The 24,933-nt window shown below is 46.0% G+C and overlaps 1 protein-coding gene across 10 annotated transcripts in view; it reads left to right on the top strand.

The window, feature by feature from the left end:
- sv (paired box protein shaven) overlaps positions 1 to 24,933 on the top strand; it is a 199,451-nt gene that overhangs the window by 132,849 nt on the left and 41,669 nt on the right. Inside the window, exon 1 of one of the 10 annotated variants that reach the window (XM_031978474.2) lies at positions 15,069 to 15,384. The exons of 8 other annotated variants lie outside the window; for them this stretch is intronic. In XM_031978474.2, the coding sequence (XP_031834334.1) occupies positions 15,294 to 15,384 (91 nt within the window). In that variant the 5' untranslated portion in view covers positions 15,069 to 15,293. Of the gene's footprint in view, positions 1 to 15,068; positions 15,385 to 21,971; positions 23,161 to 24,933 lie in introns of those variants that run through there. One more of the 10 variants, XM_031978478.2, reaches the window with a different exon arrangement.

Consider the following 24,933-nt stretch of genomic DNA (forward strand, 5'->3'; position numbering starts at 1 on the left):
TTTAATCTCCGTTGCCCGAGATCCAGATCTCCGTAACAAGAGCAAACAAGAAGCCGGGCCCGTATTCGCGCGCCGAGGCGAAGAGCAGCGTTTTATAACTTCATAAAGAGAAGCAATGAAGCGTGCCGCGTCTCCTTCGACCGCGAAGATATCCCGCGTACGGACGAGCGACGCTTTTACGTATCATTGCGGCATGGATACATCGGTCTTGCGCGTGCAACCCGCTCGCTCGCGTTGGAATGCGGAGCCGGCCGATCGGAAAAATAAAACGGGAAAGAATGAGAGGAGGAGATCTCCGACGAAACGTAGCGTGTCCGTTATGGAAAACGAGCATTCCTGTGGACAAACAAATTGGCCGATACCGGGACAGGTACGCGCACCTTGTAATTAATGTCCGCGAAAGGACGATCGTACGCGGAGGAAGCGATTCGTTATTGGGGCCCCGTTATCGCGCCCCATCGCTTCCTCAATATAATTGAATTAATAGAATCGAGACACGGACGCGGCCCCGAGATATATCAAGGGTACGCCGGTCTATGTATCCATCCCCCGGGATCAAACCGCGACAAGAATCCGGAACGCTGCCGCGCCCGGTCGTTTGCCGCCGCACGCCAGCCGCACCATCAACAAATTAACGCATTCGGGACAAACGGGAGCTGCAGTTCCCACGAGCGATGCCTGCGATCTTTTTGGAGCCAAGGTTTCGTCTTGGGTACTAACGTATTCTCTTGGTAACTAGAGGATGGAAATGATAATTATGATATCGTTTTGGGAACTATACTAGTTTGCCTTTGGAAATGTAATGTTGTTTTTGGAAGTAGTGTTGCTTTAGGAACTTATCGCTTTACAAACTATAATATCGTCAAGGTAATTATGACATTGCATAAGAAACTATAGTGTTGGGAACGATAGTATTGCTATTGGAACTATACTATCGCCTTAGGAACTACACTATCAGCTTGAAAACTACAGTATTGCCTTGGAAAATACACCATCGTCTTAGGAATTACACTACCACCTTGAAAACTATAATATTGCCTTGGGAACTACACTATCAGCTTGAAAACTACAATATTGCCTTGGAAAATACATCATCGTCTTAGAAATTACACTATCACCTTAAAAACTATAATATTGCCTTGGGAACTATACTATTAGCTTGGAAACTATAATATTGCCGTGGGCACTACAGTATCGTTTTAGGAACGACACTATCAGCTTGAAAACTATAATATTGCCCTGGGCATTATACTATCACCTTCGGAACTGCAATATTGTTGGGAAGTACACTATCGCCTTAGAAACTATAGCACCACTTCGGGAACTGTACTATTACTTTCGAGGCTATAGTTAGTGGACCGCAGTAAAAAATTGGAATTCGTTTATTTTGACTAATTTCTTCAAGCTTGCGATACTCACGGACGCAGGACGATCGCGTATGAAGAAGCGCGAACATTTGGCCCGATGCTCGGGAGATATTATACGGTGGGACGGAGCCCTGTTCGGGTGATTGCCGGCATCTATTAGGCCCGAGCGTCGTGCCTCGCATCCCAGACATGTTCGCGAGCGATGCGACGGGATGATGAAGAAATTACCGGGGAAATCTTCGTGGATCGACGATTCATTTCACACTGGCAACGGTATTCGTGTAATAGATCGCGTTCTGCCACCGAGATACTTCGCGCGAATACACGGACACCAAAAGCTTTTCGCTTAATCCCTCGGATATTCTGGTGCACGTAGATCCTACAAATTTTTCATTTTGCGTCGGTGTGGTATACTTACACTAAGAACCGGGCGGGATGTGTTAGCGGCTGACAGACTAACAGCGTCCGTAATCCAAAATTTTTTAAATTTATTGCTTAAAACACGTCTTCGTTTTATCTTTATCTGCCGGCGGGAAATGTTAAGGCGAAATATAGCTGCGGTGCTAATAGGCATTTTAAGAGAATTAAGAGATCCCCCGGTTTAATCGTGCCTTTTCTTTTGTGACGACCTTCGGAATTTTCTTTCTAAAAAATCAAGCGGACACTTGCGAGCTTCGGTTATATGTTTGAACCATTATTATGTTAAAATATGAATCTATTAATTCTGACTATTCTACAAAATAAACGTGATCGCAGAAATATATGTTTTAGTTCTTTACTTCGCCAGTGGTTTCTGAGGAAGCAGTATCATATTTGAAATGTTGAACGGAAATTCCAGAAACGTTCAACATTTTTACGTACGTCTTGAATTGCAGGCTATCTTTGATTTCTGTTTGATATAAATTACATCACCATGAGAATTTTCCAGTGAAACTTGTGCAACATCTCTCGTCGGATCGCGAAGTTGTTTAGGATCGAGGGTCGTATAAAGTTTCGACTAATTGACGGAGTAGACGAAAGAAGTCGATCTGAATGCAAACATAGAGATTATTATGGTAATGCTGATACTGTTGAATGTATTACAGGATTTGCATACGCGGTGGATCAAACTTCTTGATCGCTGAATACGGTAACATTCGAACGAAAGTTTACACGTACGCGTGTCGAAAAAAAACCTTACTTATATTTTATTCATTTTAATGTAACCAAACTGATCATTTTCTCTACATTACACTTAAAACTTCCACTATTACTCATAACTATGCGGAAACTTTCGCTTTCAGTCAATTTCATATAAATTTATTCACACAAGAATTTCCTCGTTATTCGAAGCATGTTTATTGACTAAATTTCAGGAAGCCTTTACAGTTAATAATTAACACATAGAAACAGCATAAAATTTCTCCTTCTTCTAATAAATCATTAACCCGTTGCCTACTATGATGATCGCTAACAGCGCTTCTAAATTACTTGAAAACAATTATAATATACGAGATGACTGATGTTCAATAAGAACATTTAATGACTTAAGTAAATTGACAACAGTGTAACGCAAGAATTGCATTGTCAAACAATTAATGACTGTTCCCATCAATCCTCGCCACAGACGAATCACATAAAACACTCAAGATTTTCTTAGCAGTTAACCCGTTAATCACACGTAATTCCAACAACGGAAAAATAAATCCTAGGCTAACGGGTTAACGCTAACCGTACCGGTAACCGGTCAAATAACCAGATCTAAAATTCTAAGTTTTCTTTCGTGCATTTAACTTTAATATCAATCCTACATCATCCGATTACTCAGTGTTTTAATGACTGTCTGTTCTCTTGTTTCTATTTCCGATACAAAAAACTCATCCTAACCTGTTTATCTTCATTTTACGGCCAGTTATTTCACTGGTTACGACAGGAAAAGTGCCGGTGAGATTATTGTTAGCACTCTGTTTACAGACATTTATTATACACTCTATTATATCGGTGTTAGAAAATTTGACGTTCATTCATTTAAGTTTCGCCAATCAGAGGTTTAAAGATTGGACAAATAAAATACACATTTATGTTAGAGCGTTAATCAAAATCAATACAAACATTTACTACATAGCAATTGTAAAATTCGATATGCGTTAAATTGACGAGTTTCGTAAATCTAGTGTTAAACAACCAACGAATGCTCCTAACATCACTTCCACCCGCCAAGAAACCGCGAATCATCCCTGTTCGTCGAAAGAAGTCCCAGGCGCAAGAGATTTTACGCGAAACGACGCCGTTCCCGTTGTGAATCACGCACGCACCGGAGGCGTGGATTTATTTTCGAGCCGATTTCGTAGCATCAGCTCACAGAGAGGATGAGTCATGGTGGTATTGTTCGGCCGGACGAGGAGATACAACACAAATCATTTCCTGCCGTATCCCTATCTATCTGCCTTCGCGTTTACGCGGCTCGCGGCTGTATAGGTGCAACGACGCACAACGCATCTCACGCTCGAGTGCGTCGAGCCGCGCCGCGCCGCGCCGCGTCGCGTCTAGCGACGGACGCGTGCACGCGACTCCGCGCGGCGAAAACCGTTCCGCGGACGATGCCGCCTCGCTTTTTGTTCGATTTAAGAAAACACGGCACGCGCGCTGCGACAGCTGCTGCCTCTTGCCAGCAACGTCCGCGCCTTGCGTTACCTTCTCCCTTTCTTCCTCTCTTCCGCAAACACTGTAATCCTTCGACAGGAATTACTTGTTACGGGGAAATGACATTACCATGGCACTCGAGCGTATGGCATTTTGGAAACGAACGCAGATATGCGAAAGGTAAATACGTAGTTGGTGCTTTTATTCTTATAACGAAATGGTGACTTTCTTTGTTCGTATTTTGTGAACGGTACCTTTGTCGAAGTGAAGGTGACATATTTGGAAACATCGGTGGAGAGTGAATTTTATTTGTTAGATGTATCTCAATGTTCACTCGTTTGATATTGTACAGTTTTCGTGGAGTAATATCTTCTATACCGAAACTGTTTAGTTTATTTAGAGAAGGATGTTTTATAATGTTTTCACATTATTTCCATCAAATTCTACATCTACGCAGAGTTTAAGTTTCAAAACTCTAAGTTCAGGTTGTAGCGAATGAAGCTTGCCTCGTGTGTCTGATACTTGCTCACCTAATCCACTTCAGTGACACGACCAGGTAGCAACACTCAACATCGCTCTACCCAGAAACTTCACACAAAAAGAACATCCCCCCACAATTTCAGATCACCTGTCCTCGTAAATTCACCCTTTTCCCAATTATGCCCCCTACACACAAAACAAAAACAATTGAAATCTCCCATCTCCGATCGCGATACCTCAAGACCCAATTTCACAAACGATCCCGGAGTGGCGGGGTGTCGTTTGAAGATCCTCTAAAATCGCTACGGTGTTCTGCGGTTCGTAGTGTAGCTGCACGTGCGTCATAATCACGGCCAATGGCAGCTGGTGAGCGGGGGGGGGGGGGGGGGGGCAGTAATTTTTTTGCGAGTCCGCAGGAGTCGAATCGTTCTCACCAAATCCCCGGGGTGGTGCGGTGCCACCAGCTTTTTGCCGTATACTGAAAATCCCCGACACCGCGGCTCTGAAACCGGGTCGATACCGCGTCGCGTATCGGGAAGCGTCCGGGAGTTCTGCGGTCGTGTCGGCCAATAATTGACCCCGGCGCGTTCGTAGCCGGGGCTGTGCGTGCATTATAAATGCGTGCGCGGCTACCAAGCAGGTATCCGTCCCGGCCGGTGGGTAGTTAAGAAGTGGCTGCAGCATCGACGTGACGTGTTATGGCTTTAACCGCAACAACGCGCCTCCGACCGCAGGAACCCTTTACTTTGCTCTTTACTCCCGGGCCCTCGCAACACGCCGCGCTGCCCCGTCCCGATCCTTCGAGCCCTCCTCCCCCGCCGCAGTCCCCCCGGCGGCTAGCAGAGCAAAGCCGCGCCACGGCGGCTGCCTCGCCCATAATTACTCCGCGATGATACCAATGGTATCGATCATCATCCGGCTACCCCTCCGTTCTTCGATTCCTCGCCCGGCCGTAATCCCCATTAGCCGGCCGTAATTACGACTCGGTATTATGTACCGATGCTGCGCCGCGCGTTTCTACGGACGTCCCTTTCCTCTAGCACGCTGCTCCCCTTTTTCTTCTTCTTACTTTCAGTCCGGCTTCTTCCTCTTTTTCATTTTCTCGAGTTCGATAAGAAAATGTGGATGTAGGTCGTGGACACGCAGCCTCGCGGGCGGCGTTGATTAGCAATCGTGTCGCCATTAATGGCACTTCTTTTGTTACTTGTATTGAGGAGTGTATTCATATTTACTGAATTCTGGAGGATTGTTGAGGATAGTTGATGGCTTTGTTTGGGAGGATTGAATGTGGCGTTTAGATTGATAGAAGGTATGTTTACTCTGGGTTTGGGTAATTAGTTTGAAGAAAAATTGGTAATCGTGCAATTTCATGAGTGACTGGTTTGAGATACGGTGGATGATTATTTCTTTGGAGCGGCGGGGATTTAAACGTTTCCTTATAGAGGATATTGGTATCATTGTACAGTATTCGTTCGAATAGAATTAAAATGATAAGTAGTTTTACATAGTTTCTCTTATAGTACGCATTACTTGCAAAGGATTCTATGTTTTAAAAGATAATTAAAGTAGATTTTAAATATTACAATTGAATCTTTTCAAATCTGAGTTTAAACATTCTGATTTCTCATTACTGTAATGTTTCACCAGTACTTCAGATTTTCTATTTAACAACAGTCCACTGAAGCACTGATCTCTGGTCGATTAAACGACGAAGATCAATCGAACCTCTACATCGATCCCGGCCGTGATCTACTTACCGGCAGTCCTGATCACGTATCGCGTCCAACAAACGAAAATTCGAATTGTTCTGACCGCAAGAGGTTTTGTACGCGTCTAATACATATAATTATAATACCGCTGTGTGAGCGTCCGTCAATTATTGCTCGGGCAGACGGCAAAAAGTCGGATAATCAATGCTAGCAATCAACGTACGTGCGCTCCGCCTTTCCGAGAATTGTTCGTAATGAGCTCGATCTCCGAAGGTGTAAAAATAAGCAATTGGTCGGTTTTCCGCCAAGAAGTCCTTGCGATAATCGACGAAACTGCGTCCCGATTTTTCTCAATCCGTCCTCGCCGCCTGTCCTTGCCGTGAATCGAGTGAAACCAAGCAGTTCCGTTCGCCGTGTAGATCGATTACGAAGCAACACGGCCCGGTATCCTTTTACATTTCTACATTTTATTTCTAAAGATACAGCGAGCCGTCTTTTACATCTTTATCTATCGGGCGTGCATTCGCCGTTTTACGAGCCGGCCATCGATCTGCTACAGTATCGAAGATCAATGATCGATGAAGTAGACTTTATAGAATTATCCCGTGGCGAAGAATATTCAGGATTCCCCGGTGAGTTGTTTGAAACTGAAAAATAAACAGTACGTTCCAGATTCGCGGATCGAGGACTGTATCCTGAAACGATGGGTGTCTATTAAGATCGCAAGCGCCGATAACTAATCTTCTCTATTAGTCTGCTGGTTCCGCGTGATGTCGGACCATGTGTCTGCGACGTACAAAACAACGCGTGTACATTGAATTTCAGCGAGTAAAAACCACTGGAATAAACAGGAAACAATTTACGGGGCGTGCGTTTGATATTTGGCTCGATTAAACAGCTGACGAGCTCTTTCGATGCGCTCCGTCGCTATCAAAGTTTCTGCGGAATAAAACATTGAAGCTGAAGAATGCAATCAAGTTTTATCCATCGATAATGAGTCCAGCAAAAGCAACTGTTACTCTATCGGCACTACTTTTATAGAAAGTACATTATGTAAAATCAAGTAACAAAATCGAGCATCGCCCGTTTTCTTCGTGTTTTACTTTCGAAGCCTAATTGGAGTGTTCATTTAGTCCTTCCCTCGAGATTCGCAAGAAAGGTACAATTTTCTTGGCGCAACACCTAGGTGATTATTCTAATTTAGTGGATAGTATGTTTCTGATGTAAAGTGTCCAACTATCTAAGAACAAATAAAAATAGATGACATTCTAAAATTCTAACGTAATATTCTGACCTATGAAACATATAGATGAAACAAAAATAGCAACTGATCAAGAATAAGAAGATACGTGTACACGTTAAAGTTTCAAAATCTACTACGTAAAAAAAACTAATAATAATATAATACAAAACGTAATAAAGCAAACTATTTTAATAACTACTACTCAATTCAATGATTACTAAATAAACTTTATTAATCATAACAAACTTAACATTTCATCCTCGAATCATCAATAATGGCGGGACTAACACGCAGCAAGCTTTAGCAACAACCTTCTGCTGCCATCTGTGACTGGCCAGGCCGGTGGCGAGAACAGTGTCGTAACTTTTGTCGCCGCCAGCCCTCGGTGGGTAAGAACGGAACCCGAAGCTACACCGGAAGGCCGCAGAACCGGCTCCCGGATACGGGATCGATGCGTAAATCACCCTCGGACACTGAGCAACCTTGATAATTAATAACCGGCGATGCTCGTTTAGAAGGAGTTCAAAGCGGCGACGGTGTAAAACGAATTGCGGCGTCCGCAAGAACCGCGTTGCGCCATTAATAACGCCAATTAAAACAGGCTACACCTCGTCGACGGATTGACGAGGAAGCTTTCCGCGAACCGATCGTTTACACGCCGCGCCGCCGATCGTGCCCGACTTATCAATCGCCGCTTAACCTTCTACCGGCGCGCGGCGAGGTTTCAATGGTGTGCACCGATCTTGTCCTTTCACTGATCGCTTAGAAAGTTATGCGTAAACTGGGAAAGAATGTGGTATTATGTATATAGATATACCACGTGGATCTGGCGTACGCGGAGATTCGATAAACCCGGAGCATTACGGTTGCGGTGATGGTGGGCACCGGCGAAGGTGAAGCTGTGACGAAATTCAGACTGAGGCGTACAGGGTGTGAGAAGAATGTAATGAGCGGGATAATAATATTTACTAGTCGACGGAATTTATTGCGGAGGTCTATACGCTGCGAGAATTATGTGGATTATGGTTGAGAATATTTTCTATGGTTTGGTGTGAAATTTCTGATAAGTAACTCCACCATTGTGCTTCTTCAATATGTAGATGCGTTCTTATTATTTTTTATGGAACTCCTTAAGGAATTAGTCTAAGCGAATTATATGTGGGGATTTACGAATAGATTGAAATTTATGACGGGCGATTGTTTAAAATTTGTCTGTTCATTTCTGTGAGACGAAACACGAGCTAAATATTCCTGGCAAATTGGAACAAATTCGTAAAATTTCCCTAAATATTTTATTCTGCTACAAAACAAGTAAAGAGTTACAAAATTAATGTCACATTGTTTCATTACTATTTCTCCACGAAGCACCCTTATCTCTGCAAGCCCATTATTTCTATTAATCAAGTTTAATCTTCACTATACGAGAAAAGACACTTCCACGATAATGTTCTCCCCAAAAATGAACAGTCCATGCATACCGTTAATGCACACTCAATTCCCTTTCATTACAAGAAACTATTACCCACTGGCACGCAGAACCGCCAGAAAATCGTAAAACCGTATTAACCTTCTTCCATCTCACGGGCTCCAATAAAGCTTGATTCACTCTCCGCGCTACTTGAAGAATTAATTTTTCGATGACAAAAAAACCGGTGTCGGCAAGGAGCGAGCGGTGCCGCCAGTCAAAGTGGTAAAAGCGCTAAATCTAGACAAACGGCGCGCGCCGAGTTTCCCAACGCGAGCGGTACCAGCGTGCACCGGCACGCGAAGAGATCAGTCGGCCTTCCTTCCCCATTGCTCCGGCGTTTCTCGATCGGAGCCGCCGGTTTCCAGAGCGATCGGGACACACGGGCGTGTTTGTGTCAACGTGGTTGCACGTGGGCGGCGCGATATGAGAGATCGCCTCGTTACCTTATACCATACACCCGCTTCCAGAACGGGGCCTGGAAACCGTCGGGGGAAACAGGTTAGGCGGATACACGGGCTTATAAATGTTTCTGCGTACGGTTCTGAAATATTGCTTTTCCTGGTTAACTAGTTGGGTGTCCGAGATATCGGGCCGGCGCGGTCCCGGAAAGTCGACGGGCGAATTGCCCGGTCTCGCGTCTGGCCCGGTAATTAAAATGGCTTTTCCCGCGGGCGGCGCGTATTTCAACCGCTGATAACGAGAGAGACGCTATTTATAAGTCAGTCCCTCTCCCCGCGGTAAGTATACACGGGTATGCATTGCGCGGAATCTACCGAGAAGTACGTAGAAAACCGCGTGTACACGTAACACGATATCGAGCAATTCCGCAGCCGACTTGCGTCAATGCTCAGAAAAACCTGGTCGGCGTGGGTTTCGAGAATTACCATCGTGCGAGCCGGTGAAAGACCACATCGAAAAACAGATCTACGACGGACACCGGTTATCGTTTCAAGGGGATATCGTTCGGCTGACAGTTTGACGGTCGTAATGGAGGTGTGAACGGCGCGGGAGGAAGGGAAAGGTGAAGACGAAGGAAAGGGTGCGTTTGTGGATCTGCTGGTCCCGTCTTTCATGTAGATTATTTGGTAGTTCTCTTTTCGTTGGGTGATATCCGTATAGCTTCTAAACAGATCCTTCTGCAGTAGAATCCCTGTAGAATCAAACAATGTGATTACTATCAATTCTGTTCATCTACGGTTGAACAGATTTCAATCAGAACTTCTTAATCTATCACTATTCAACCATTAAAAGTAAACATACTATAAGAACGATACAGAATATCCTCCATCCGGTAAACTGGTAATAACAAAACAGTGATCAACGTACAGAAGAAATGATAAAACAGCACAACTTATTATATCTCATAACTGAAACAAGGCTGTCTCAGGAGCCCGACAATGAATACAATCGAAACTGAAACCAATTCGACTAATCCCGAGACGAACGCGCCATAACGGGGTTAATTACCGCAAGATCACCCTTCGGAGAGATTTTCTATGGTAGTCGCAACGCTTGGTTTCAGCGAGGCAAATCCGTCGGTGGCGCGGAGGACACGAGCGCTGGATACGGAACGGTCGTCGATTAATAATGTTTCCAGCGTCTAATTCCAGCCCTTCGGGAGGTATGACGAATAGGCGCGTTATCCACGCGAGTCCGTGCTTGGGCTTCGGCTTGGTGAGACCAAGGGTTAGCCTCTCGCTCTCTCGCTGTTTCTCTCCACCGCGACCCCCCTCCGGCCACCCTTCACTCCCTCTTGGCCTCTCCTCGTGGCAGAGAAGGGGGTTGAAGGGGGTGGCAGATTGATCCGTCACGGAGCGCGAGCACAATCACCCCCATTAGACATTATGTGCCTCCCGGCCACACATACACGCACTTACGGCCGCGCTCACCTACCCCGCGGGGACGCGTGTGTGCGTGCGTGAAGCGTTACCGTTGCCGGCCACCGAAATGCATCCACTCTGTACGTGGCTCTGAGCTATGATACTAGTGCTGATCTACGATACTGGCCGCAACGGCGCTCCAACAAATTCGGATTTCAGCTGGCTAGTGTCTTTCACAATGGACCGCAGGTTACTTTTCGTGCTTTCTTGACGCTGAGACTTAGACGTCGTGGAACTGGAATTATTATCGTTCTTGATTCTGTGATTGTCGTTGAAACACTGCTTTATGATCTCTGCTGTGAAACATATGATATTAGTTCATGGAGTCTGTTAGTGGAAAAGTAGTTTGTTGGAGTTATTCGTTGAAATTGTCTTTTTCGAAGTTGGACCGAAGCAGTAGGATTGGAAGGACTGATATTAGATTAAAGTGCTTAAAGCTATGATTGATAAAATATATTTCCGAAGAAAGATAGACTAATACAGCTTAGAATAGAATACCGCAGAAAACAGAATTGAATGATATAATACTCGAATTTCGCAGTCAAATTTGTAACATGTAAATACACTTATCCCCATTCCGAATACAGAATCCATTCTCTCGTCATCATAACCGCGATCAATGGTCTTGTTTGCTACCGAACACAAGAGCACAAATCATCGTTCGGCGAATTCCTGTGCCATTTCCTCGAACATTCGATGGAATATCGGTACAAGGACTCGTTACGGAATAAATCCACGATAGGGCCAAGCATCGTCTCCAATCCAGCGGAACATTCGGGTTCCAGAAGGAGAGAGGGAGAGACAGAGAGAAAGAGGTGAGCGGGTCCCGAGTCCCGGGTCCCGGGACCGGCGTTCGGATTCAGCCCGCATCCGAACTTGATTCTGAAAACCGAACGACACGAAAGCGCGTGCGGCGACACGGAGCGCTGCTCACCATTTCCCGCGACTGCCGGAGCCACCCACGTAGCCCGCCGCTCGTTTGTCATCCGACAAATAGCCTTTCTGCCGACCGCGTTACACGAGAAGAGTCAAGTACGTGTGTCGACACGAGCACGCGGCGGCCCGTACGCGTGTCGCCCGTCTCGTACGGAAGGATTCGCACTCGTAAGATTATTATTATCTTAACGGCCACGGCCGGCCCCGGCCTGGCGATATTTCTCCGCAACAGAAATACCTTCCTTCGTAACCCATTAATTCTGGCCAGGCAAACGCGACCTCGCTGTCGATCCTGGATCTTTGGCAATAACGGCGAGAAGAGATGAGGAGACACGTAGTGCCGTGGATGCGAGACTAGCACGGGAGTCATTCGAGAGATGTGAAAGGAAATCGGAATGCGAAATGAAATTTTATTTGAGATTTACGTGCTTGTTGACTTTCGATTTGCGACGGTAAAGAGGGCGCGGAATGAGAAATTGTTTGGCGTTATGTAATAAATGTTAAATGAAGTTTCTTTAAAATATTTTGATATACATTTTGCATCTGTAATCGTAAGAAGGATTCAGGGAAGAAGGCTTTGGTTTTTTAAATTATATTTCTCTTAATAAACTGTTAATCACAGCTTTTCACGAGAAACTCATTCTCTTAATGAACCTCGTCTTGAAACGAGCTTATACATTTATTGAATACACCTGGTCCTGTATGCACCTGTACTCACAAACGCGTCTGTCCGGTACATGTTTCTACTTTCACGAACGAAGAACACGCGTCTCGTTATATTTCTATATTTCTTTGCTTCCCGTACTTGTAGTACTTTTTCTAACACATTTGGTAACGAGCAGTAAAATATTTACGTACTAATTTCACGGGAATCGCCGAAGAAGCTTAGTCTCGACTTCCGAGAATCGCGACGCGCCACCCTCGCGCCGCGGTAAGGGTGAAAAGTAGGCTCGTCCGTTTTCTGGTGCTCGTTTTCACCGTGCGATCCTTCGTCGACGCACTTACAACATCTGGCGAGAAAGCAGGGCGAGGATGTCGTCGCGCGAAGGAAAAGAAAGAGTGCGGCGTGGTAAGCGATACGAGAATTCACTGATGGATTAGACGCTATTCGAGGAATGCTCGAACGGCGCCCGTGGTATCCGGCTGATCGATGCTTTCTTCTTCGACCGGCCTGCTGGTAATTATTCGTGGCAACGGACGAATCGCCGGTGCATGTATTCTCCGTCGATTCGTTACTTAACAACAGTGATTTGCATGACGGTAAGATACAATGCACATTATGCAACGAGCAGCGCAAAAATCACCTAACATTATTAAATAACTGAAAGTGAAACTTCTAATTTGCATATTGTATCGAGGAACACGATAGTTTCTGGCATCGTCTCTTTTAAGTCTTAGCTATTAATCAACGTGTCCACCGTACTGACGGAATTTTTTTCAACCCCACAAAGATGGAGGCAACGCTGGGATTCTGTGTAGGGGATGAAAGGGCGAGATATATATAGAGAAAGAGAGGAGAGCAAGGACGAGGTGAGATGAATAAATAAGAGGGTTTTGAAAGGCGCTCGCTGTGGCCCAGAAGGTTATTACGTGGCGTCACGCGATGATGTATCCGCGCTGGTTCAGATTGTCTCCGCGAGATGGGACCACCAACCGTGAAATATGCACCAACCCCTGGGTTAAACCCCCTCGAGGCAGCCCACCACCCACCCTTATTCACCGCCGTATCACCACCTTCGGAAGCCGAAAGAGATCCTCCTCGCATCTTCTTGCCAGGGATAACCCGCATCCTATCCTCTACCCGAATTTACATATCAATCTTGCGGCAGTCTCGTCTCAAACGCGATTAATCTGCTGGATGATGGTGTCATTTATTCAGTGGTAATTTTAGGGATTTGGAGTCATATCTATTTAGATGCTATTTAGTAATATTTGCTTAATATTTAATAGTAGGTATTAACTAGCATTAACTGGAAAGATTTAGGATGGATTCTTTCATGTGATTGCTTCAATATTTAATATTTCTGGTCTTAACAAAATTGAAGATAATATATTTATTTATATTCAAGTGTTTATCGATATTTTTCTTACCCACTGTAGCCTGGTATATTCGCAAATTTTCATATAATTGTCACAACTGAATATTGTTTAATAAACACGTTTCTGTATTACAAACTAATCTATCAATACAATATCACTTGAAGAAATCGTTTACACTCTACAATAAATATAGCAGGTTTCAATTACATACTTCCAATACATCGAGAACTTACCGATATTCCTTATCACTTCCCCTGTTCCAATCCACTTCAACTTCGTAAGGAAGGAAACAGAAGAAACAAGGGAAATGGTCTTCGGCCGTCGGTATACAACTTGTCAAAATTGTTATTGGTGCCGGATGACTCTCGCTATCAAGCGGGAACCGCGGATCGATACCTTTTAAAATGTTTTGGCAAATCGAGGCGGCCAGCCCTCACTCCCTCCCCTAAACAGTGGAGTATCGCGATGGTACATTAGGAGGGATATATTTGGCCGATGTAGCAATAATTTCCATGCATATATATGTACGTAGGTAGTGCAGTGACGGCACATAGATCACAAGGGCTCGTCGACACGCGACAGCACGTGCTCTCCCTCCCTCCCACCCCCTCGCACTGTATCCATCCCGACAACCTCCACGTGCCTCTGTACTTAGGGTAGAAGTTCATGAGCTTTCCACCCACCGCAAACGACAAACCACTCGAGTGGATCACCCTCGTTTTCGTATGTGGCATAACCCTTCTTCTAGCCATTACCCTGGCGCTATTCATGCTTAATACAACGGATCTCCGGGATATCCGTTGCTCCGCGGAAATTCCAGGAAGTTACACACTTTCGTGGAAAATATCGTTCAAGCATTAGTATATCCGACGGAACCGGGAATTTACATGTTGAAACACCGACGCCGAAAGTTACCATTTGGAAAAAGAAATTTGTTCGTTTGTAGCTCGCACAGAAAAGTTAGCATGTTTGAGATGAGAGCGAAAATTGTTAGTAGATACTGTATTTGTTGTACAGTGTGAATAATGATATCGGTCTGGTAAGATCTTGATGAAAAGTGTACACTTCGTTGGTAAAAGACATATGTGACTTTCACAGAAATAATTTTCATAATAAAATTTAATAAATCGATAGAATTTTCCTTATCCTAGTTAAATTATCAATAAACCAGGAATAATTTGTATTTTGTCAACAGCATATTATTAATATTTCTACAGTAGCTTAATACTTGAATCTCCTCTTATGAATGGCACAAAGTTAGCTCGAATGGTATTAAATCATCCTGTATCTCCATTCTATTATTCGATTTCGGTCGCTCGAAAGACACAGAACGTAAATAGTAAATATCATTGAAGCTATAATCCATTCAGAAACGATCGAGAATAATGATGGAGAACGGGCAACTATCAGTTATTATCCACCAACCGTGAGGATCAGTCGTCTAAAAATAGTTTCCGGGCCACGTTGGACATTGACACTGCCGAATATTGTCATTCATTTACGTAACAGCTACGAGTTCGATTTTAAACTGGCATCAAGGTATCTGTGATGGTGGACGTGATTGATGCGTGGAATTTTGGCCCTCAGTCCCACTATGAACCTAAGCAACAAGACAATAAATCACCGCTAATAGTTTACAGTAAGTCCGTTTTTTCATTAACTTCTTGATTAAATATCCTATTTAACACTCGAATCGTTAAAATCAGTCAACTCGTTTATTGGAATAATGAAGTCTCTCCGATCAAAGCATGATATCCGATCACAACAGGTTGCTTGTCCTGCCATTATTTAGGTTTTTATTGAAAATATTTTTAGCAAGGCCTCTGTTGAATAATATCGATCATATCGACGATTCCCACGCTTTCGACGGTTAATTAAACCGCGATCGCCGGCCAGATCATTCAATTTAATTAAACCCAGTGTCGGCGATCCTCGTTAAAGCTCCCCACGGCTGATGGAACGGGAGGTAAACCGAACTGTTTACTGTCTCGTAAATTCGTCGACGAATTATACCGCGCACGCACAATAATCGCGCCTAAACAAGGGGATGACGGACACCGCGTAATCATATTACGATGGCATGGCCTTTAGCTCTCTTGGGGATGCGAGGAGGGCCCGCGCGCTTGACATTTAGCATTTCCCGCGGGTTCAACGGGACTTCGTCTATCATCGGGATATCCCACTCTCGTAACATTTGCCACATATATGGCGCGTTTTGTCGACAAGGAGACAAGCAGCGAGTACTGCTCTATTTGATTCCCGTGGTCGTATTTTGGAACGTTCGAAAGGACAGTGCTGACTCTTGCGAAAAGTTTTCAACCAGGGAGTTTGCAGCGACTCATCGTGGCAGGAACTGGATGTTTTGAGTAAAATTCAATGTTTAACTAATCTTTAAACAATTAAACGATGAAAAGTTATGTCAAAAATGTCTACTTATCTCCAGGAATTAAATGCGTGTAATGCTTCATAATCAAACATTGTTACAATTATAATCATACCGCGATTAAAATAGTAATCTATAAATAAGAAGATTCAATGTTTACTATAGGACACATGGTACACACAGTAATCATAGTCTCTATTCTTGCAATGTCGTCAAAGATCTGTATTTCTACAATAAATAATCTCCACGTAATTATTGATTAAAATGAAAAGATTCACGAAGAAACTAATGAAACTTATCAATCGTCCCAAATTTCGAAACTCCGAAGCAATAGCAATGCAATGTTCCCAAACGGAGTCTCGTTCCGACAAAGATGATCACTCAATAATGGAAGGGCAGCAGAGAGGGGTAGCGTCCGCGCGCAGCGGGAGCCGAGATGTATCGCGCGGCCTCGCAATTTATTTTTGTATCAAGTGGATGTGTCTAACTAGTTTGTCCCAGCGAAAGTAAGAGCCTCTCCTCCCAAGATTAACGATACTTTAGTGCTGTTTTAAAGAGGTCCATCCCCTTATTCCCGGACTTTCGCTCGGATACCCGCACCCCCACCTCCAAGCTCACCCCCGCAGCAGAAAATGCTCAGGATCAACCTGCTCCACCTCTGGCCGCCTTCCTCCAGCAGACTCTTTCCCCCGGATCCCTCCCTTGGCTCCTCCTGAACTCACCACTTCGTTATATCCTACCGCTACCCTCGAACGGGTGGGGGCCACAGAGGGAAGAAGAAAGAGTCGTGAAGAAAGAGAGAGAGAGGAATGGAAAAAAGAAAGAGTAGCAATCGTCGGAACTTGAAAGCAGGGCATTTTATGATGACTACAAAAGTGGTCCGGCCACTGTTAGGGCGGCGAGAAAGAGGGTGGCAGGGCGAGGCGAGAGTGAGTTACTACCCCTACCCCAGTTTTTTCCGCCCTTAGCCGAGGGAGGGAGAGACGACAGGAATGAGGAGAAAGAGAGAAGTCGGAACGCGATTCTCCCTTACCAAAGGACGCTAAAGCCGGGGACTTGAATTGATTGCTTTCATTACGCAAAAAAGTCACTTCCTCTCTGTCTCCTTCTTTCTCCGTCCCCCTCTTTCCTCCACTTTTTCTCTGTTACTCTCTTCTCGCCCGTTCCCAGCATCCTTCACCTTGGCCTCCGTATTTTTAACTTGTGCCGTGCGACACTGGCGAATAAGTAAGTGTGCTATTTACATCAAATCCGGTAAGTTATCGCCGTCCCACCCTCCTTGGTTCTCACCCACCACCACCGCCGCCGCCGCCACCACCACCGCTATAACCGCCATCGGTAACACGGTTAGGGAGTAATCTTTTGCGGAATAGTTCCCGAATTCCTGCGGGGCACTCGTGACGCTCGCGGTTTTTGCGATCGTTCCCCGATGCTCGCGGAGAGGGGCGGCCAACAGAGGGATAAATTCGTCCGGCGCGTTTCGTTTTTTTCCCATCCCCCTGCCCCGCCCGTGGCCACGAGTGTTTTGCCCGCGAAAGAGATTTTCATCAGAGACCCATTATCCCCGACCGCGAAGAGAGCAAACAGAAAAATAATTCTTCTCCACGGTGAAAAATGCCCGGCACTGTTTTCGAAGATTCTAATTGATGCTCTTTTGGCTCGGGATATTTCGCGAGTGGTAATATTTCCCGCGATTTTCGGGATTAATAGGACGTGGGACTGTTTGTTATTTGTTTAAAAGTCGGTTGGATTTTATTTATTCGAATTTTTTGTCGGCCGTGCGAAATTGAGGTGAACAGATATTTTATTTACTGTGTTAATAATTGCAGTACATTTAAAGGTAATTATAAAACAGTACAATTGCATAAACTTTCTAAGCTATACTTGATTATAGATATTTTCACAGGCAAATCCGAACAATCGTAATGTCGCGATTTAAACAAATACTCGAACAAAAAGAATCTCTAACGAAATAAAAATACAAAAGCGATCCCAAAAATTCTTTTTCTACTCAACGTTACCACTCAATCAAAACTATAAGAAGTCGTTAATAGAGACTGAAACATCTTCCGACGCCTCGAAAAATAATTGCAAACTCCTGCACGAAGTGCAAGAACGTCTACGACAATAGATGTACACCGAAGATCGAAATTCCCGTGAAATGTAGTGCTTACACCTTGCGCTCCTCGAGCAGCTCCACGACAAACGAGATTAATGCAGTGGTTGGCCCACGGATTAGGAAGGATAGGAGGTCGTCTGGGCTACTGATTAGGGAGCCAAGCAGCACGATGCAGCCGCATTAGCCCAATGATCGATGCACCCGTAGTAGCGGGCTCATCTGCATCTGCCCCCGCCGATTCTGCCACTACCACGGGATCGTCTCGTGAGCGAGAGCACCAGAATCCTCCCTCCGCTATCCCAGCTGGAAGCCACGGGACACCGCGTCCATGATCCGAGAGTGTGTCCCTATTCGGCTGCAAATGTGTCTCGCGTCTAACGCCGGTGCAGTCATGTAGAGGACATATTGCCCGTCAACGCGAGCAGAGCCGGTCGTTCGTTCAGCCAAATGATATGCCAAAGTGTAATCTCGTGAGATCCTCCAGAGATTAGGTCGCTCGACGCCGGTAATGACGAATGGATCCGCGCCCGACTCGATCTTCGCTCGCGAGGATCACGCGTCAGGTGGACCAAGACTATTTTTCCGGGGGAGGAACCGACTCGACGGGGATGAAGAATCGTTCATCGAACGATATAATCCGCCTCGGGGAGGATCCCCGTCCGTTGCTTGAGTAATAGCTTCTTGGAAAATGTAGATTCTGATTTTGAACGCGACGGAGACACTTTGATAACCTTATTTCGTTCGGAGATTTGAGTTTCGGAGATACGTTTGTTGAAACAAGTAATGGGAAATTGTAGACATTCGATGCGTACGTGGGAGTTAAGGTAGATTGGATAAAAGAAAGGGAAACGTATGATATCAGACGAGTGCGAGCGCTTTAATGAAAGCGGAAGATTGATCGGGTGACTGAAATTTGAGGACGTGTGCTTGATAAATTATTCGCTCGTTTTCTACTGGTTCGGAGAGTAATTATAGTGTGCTTTATACGCTTTACGGCAACAATGCTGTCTGATCAGCTGATCTTTATTGCAGAAAGAATATATAAAGAACAGAGAATTATTCAATTCGCGCAAAGGAAAACCTACACGCACCTCTTTAAAAAACTAAAGCAATGTTCAAATGCACATTCGTTACATATACAAAATCTATTACACTGCCAACCATTCGTCCTTTTCATCCAACACATTTCCTAATCTCGTTTCCTGAAACGTATCACTCGTATCACACACGCGAGTTTGAGTCCCCGAGTCAAGAAGCAACTTTCCCAGCATTCAACAGAGAAGCATCTACCTCGGTAAGCATCCGTCGACGCGGTCGCAACAATGTCTCCGTTCGAAGGCTAAAATGTAACCGTGTTGTAACAGGATGCGGTATCGGATGGAAATCGATCTGTCCCGTCAATTGAAAACGCAGAATCGACCGGCTAGGAAATTACGCGTAGGACCCCTACTCACGGGTGGCGAGTGTCAGGTACGCACCGGTTGCGCAACGCCGTTTGACGGCGAGACGACGACGCTCGCCGTTTCCCGATCTCACGTATCTAATGTCAGAGGGCTGGCGAGGGCGTGCGGGGGGTGTGTTGCGCGCGTACACGCGTATAGACAACTGCGGAGGAGGAACGTGAGGTCCCCCCGGGGGCCGGCCAGTCGGAGGAAAAGGAGGAATGAAAACGAAGAAAGGAGTCATGAAAGAACGCACTCGAATGTAAACCGGACCCTTGTGAGATTCGCGGCCCGGCGACGGTCCCACCGACGCCGATGGCTGACCGCACCTTCCGGGCGATCCAAGTCACTCCAAACCCAGCCCGTACCTTCCCAGTGCGACATTTAGATAGGTGGGGGGCCCTCACTGTGGTCTCCGCTTCTCGCCCCTACAGGGGGGCACTCCGTTTTTACCACGGATCTCGATACACTTTTCTTTTTCTTCTCTCGATACCCTCTCGCCGAATTCTATCTGTTTCATGCACCATTTGCTTTCTCCAAGCCACGTCTCCCTTTTCTTTTTTGCCGGATTCTAACCCTTAGAGGCTGTCATGGGTGAAATTTCATTGTATGCGTTTGGTTTTAACATTGATTGAAAAACGTAGCGACCTCTAAGTTTTTCGGTATTCTCTTGGATCGTCGGTAATGTGGTGGCTTTGGTGTAAGGCGAGTGGTCGTTTGTGCAACGTGAAATCGGAAATGTGGGGTGAATCTATCGCTTGGGATGTACTTGATGTAATTGTCCTTGAAAATAAGGTTTCATCTGTAACAATTTTATTGTACATCTTCAGTTTATTTTTCCGCGAGCTGTGAATCCTTTTGTTAGTAACACCGACGACTGCTCGAACACCCCGTATATTCGTGGAAAATCGACTGGATCGGTAGTTCCACAACATATCCCGCGGCGCATAGGATACACGCGTCGCAATCGAGTCGCGATCCTTTTGACACAGTACCCGTTTTACGAGCGAAACTTGCCGACGCAGGATTTTTTGAGGCGGGATCGCGGATCGCGGGCAGAAAACTTTTCCATAAATCCTGCGCGCGAGCTTCCGAAACTTTATTGCCGAGCCCCGGCCGATCGCCATAATCCGGACGAATATACCGCTAAAAATTGGAAAGCTGTAGAGATGAGTAATTTCGGCCCGTCGATGGGGGTAATTGGAATGCATCGCGCGCATTGCCCAACTTTCGAGTTCGCAGCCCCCCGCATAAAAGTGATAAGTTTCTTCCGGCGAATAAGCATCCACGGATTCAACCCGTAAATGTTATACTTCGGTATAAGTTTCCCAAGGAAAGTATCCAGCGACGAGCGCGGCCGCAGTTTGTAAACCAGTATATCGTCCCCACCTCACGCGGCATGCCCCCACCAAGCCGACACGCATAACTTGCGGATTCCTAGCCCTTTCCTCCCTCGTCGTTCACCTTACTCGTCCCACCATCGTGGACAGTGTCCACGATCTTTCCATCGACGTAATCAGTCTCGTAATTAGTCGCGTTCGAGCCTGATAGGCCACCTGTTCTCGCGTATCCGAAGATCGACGAGGCTCATCCCCTAAACCCAGCGTAGTGTCAACAAAGTTCAAAAGACTACCATCCAACAATAATCAAGCAAACAAGTGTGGTGATCAGTGTATACGATCTGATAACAATTGAAACGAGAAGAAACGATCGACCGAAGAATCCCATACGAAGCAACCCTAACATCTTCATCCCCTAGTAAACTCTTCCGAGTTCTTCATCAGTGTTCGAGGATAACCGCGCAGCAGGCGTTTCGCGGGGAGCCGAGCATAAAAAAAAAGGGAAACGTCAGACAAAGTGGCCGAACGGCTGACGGAAGAAGGAGTAGCTACACCGGGGAAGAAGTGGAGCGACAAAGGGAAACTCTTAAATAAATAAAATCGATAAGGCGAGACATCGTATCCAAGGAGAGCAAGGTAGAACCTCCCGGAGAGGGACAGGCTCATGAATAAGCAGTGCTCACGGGGGTGTGCGCCGCGTGATTTCGCGTGGGACTGTTGGCGGTAGACCAGCCGGCGAACGTTTATTTCGCAACCTTTGCCTCTTCCATCCCGATCCCGGCGGCGCTGATCTCTCTCTCCCTGTCTTGTTCTCTCTCGGTTGCTCGCGGTGTCCCGGTCTCGGTCCCACCGAAACCCCGATGCCAATAACGACGTTATCCCGCGCGACGCTGCCGCCGTTTCCGTAGAAACCCCGCGTCGCGGAGCGCCCCACCTCGCCGCCACGTGATCAGCGGCCGGCCAATAGGGGCGCGGGTCCACCTAGTCGGATGCTGGCCGAGGGATGCGAAAGGCGGGGTCGCTGGTCCGCGTGGGGATGAAAGCTCGACGAACGGGGCGGGGGTCGAAAAGCTTCCGCGAAGTCACGTGTGCCCGTCAGCCAGAAGCCTCGCCGCTCGTGCTTTCACGTCGTTGTTGCCCGCTCACGGCCGTGCCGCTTTTTGGGGTCCAGCCACCGTGTCACCGCGGCTGATAACGATAACGAGAGTCCGACGTGACCGACCCGCCGCTACCGCCGCCGCCACCGCCATCCCTTTTTTTCCATGAGCGGCGCGCGTACGTACGCGCCGTGTCAGCGAACACGACCGTGACCATCCCGATATCGTCCCTTCCGGCGAACCGTGTCCGGACATCTCGCGCGACACACGTGAACACGGTATCTCGGATGAATGGAGTCGCCGATGATCCTTGGCCCCGTGGATTTAAGACGCAGCGTTGTTCAGTGAAACGCGGCCGATTATTGGATACAGTGAAGTGAAAACAGTGAACGGTGACGATTTATCTTGATGATCTTTTATCATCCGTCGGACTGATCGAGGATTGTACCGGCTTGGATGGTCAGCTTTCGAAGCGAGTAACTCGTCTCGTGCGACTGAAGGGATTAGAAAAATTGTCGGATGCTGGTGACAGGCATGAGGAACCACGAAGGATCCTTCGACGTCTTGACCCCGTTGTCGTGGACAGCGTGCGAAAGTGTTCTCGAGTGATGCCGCGTGTGCCGTGAGAGGGACCAGGTTACCCTAGGTGTGAACCGTAGATAAAGTTCCCCGGATTCAACCACCGATTCACGAAGATGAAGCGACGGCCGACCGGGTGCTCCCCGAAGCCACCCGTCGTCCGGCACAAAGACGTTCCTGATGACCGTCATTGTACCCCGTCGCCATAGACTGGCCCAGCGCGCTCCCGTTTAGAAAGAGACGCGGACCACTTCACGGACCGTGCAAACGCGTCTTCATCGGCGGTCAATAGGACCGAGAGCCTTTTAGCCGCGACGCAGATATTATATATAAATCTGCGCGGCGGGAGGAACCACCTGGATTCCCACAGCCGACGGCCGTCGGCAACTGGGGTGCCGCGATGGACCTCAGCACTGCCTACCGATACAATCAGAATATGATGGAATATTACACCTGTAAGCTGACCGACGATTCTTCTGGTAGATTTAATGCGATTTATTATCGTAGATTTTTGCATTTCCGAGTGATCTTGTTGGCTATTCTGTGAACGACGAATGAGTATCTTGCATCTGTATTTTCTTATTTGAGCGTTTTATTGGCAACGTATCTATACGTTCACGTAAACATTGTATATTTAATAACTAGGATGCGATGGGCTGTTATCTGTAAACAAATGGACAATTGTTCTTGTAGATCCATTAGGAATTATTGTGGTAGCTTTTTATGTTTGCCAACGGGTCTTGTTGATTCTCTTGCGCACAAGGAATAAATATTTAGCAACTGCATATTTGTTTATTTAATTGTCTCACTGTCAACGCAAATATAAAACTGATTAAGAGTTTAATTGCTTCTAGCGAGTTTATAGTGGACAATAGTCCTATTTCTTATCATTAGAAAGTTTGTTAGAGGTTAGAGGTCTTCTATTGCTTTTATCTATTTCGATAACGAGTATCGAGTTATTAATTCATTCTTTATTTTTGATACACCGTGAGGCCCATTATATTTCTCTTTTAGAAATTAGTTCTTCGTAATAAAATATTTGTTAGGAAGAATAAAAGATAATATAAAATCGATTTGAATATAACTACAATTACGTTTGGAACAAACTTATTTATACAAAATAAACTCCTTTAAATCAATCTGTCATATTCCATAAGAAACGCTTAAATAAATTCCAGTTACCACACGGATAGCTTTCAAAATCAAACACTCAATTCCACTTAAAACTTAAAATCCCGAAAGGTGATCATTCCTGATCAAAGTTCGCGTTCAAAAGTGTCATGAATGATCATTGTTTCGCGCACCGTGAACGATTTCCAGATCAGTTCCGCGGCTAGCAGGGCAACTCGGGCTGCTCGTTTTGCACATTGATGCCATGTCCGATCGAATTTTTTTGACTAGAACGATCGTTTTTATAATGAAGATATCGAATAATGGAGATTAGTGTGACGAAGAACGAGGAGCGAAACAATTCCTTCATTTCCCCCCGAATCGTGAGAGCAGGCTCCGTGCCGTGAAGATCGATTTCTCTCACACTTTTCTGCCAATCAACCGGAGCATTGAATAGATAGGAAAGTCGATCGTCCGGGGACAAATCTGCATTGTCCGACAAACTAGCCCGCGCGAGCAAGAAACGCGACGACCTTCATTCGCAGTTCGATCCGGTAGCGGTACCGTGACGTGGAGAAAAACTAAAACCGCAATGGTCGCAGGCCTCGATCCGCGTAGGAACCGTTCGCGAAATCGTCCACCTCTTTCTCTCTCTCTCTCTCTCTCCCTCTCTCACTTCATCCTTTCCCCTAAATTCTCAGTGAAACCTAGCTCAGCGAAAATTCCCCGTACAACGGGAACGAAAAAAGTGTCTCGGTCGCGGTATCCTCCGCACTTTCGTTTTCTCCTACTCTTTCTTTTTCCGAGGCGGGCCCCAAAGCGAAAAAGCCGGCGACCGGTCCACCGTCGCAGTGAAATTTCCAATTCGAACCGGATTAGGAATCGTCGGCGAAGAGAAAAAGATTTCGGTCGATGGACGAATTAAGGCGCGATCGTGTTGCAAACGGCACTCGGCCGGTTCTGGGTTGCGTAAATTGGTCGGGGAGGTTCCGCAAAAATCGACCGCGTAAGCCTAATCCGATTACACGGGGCGTAAAAACCCGATCCGTTCGGCTCGGAACGGAAAAGTGTAAAATTGAACGTTCGCGCGCCGATTTCGCGGCGTTACACCGAGCCGC

This window comes from Nomia melanderi, chromosome 9, assembly GCF_051020985.1.
Source record: "Nomia melanderi isolate GNS246 chromosome 9, iyNomMela1, whole genome shotgun sequence".
Classification (NCBI taxonomy): domain Eukaryota; kingdom Metazoa; phylum Arthropoda; class Insecta; order Hymenoptera; family Halictidae; genus Nomia; species Nomia melanderi.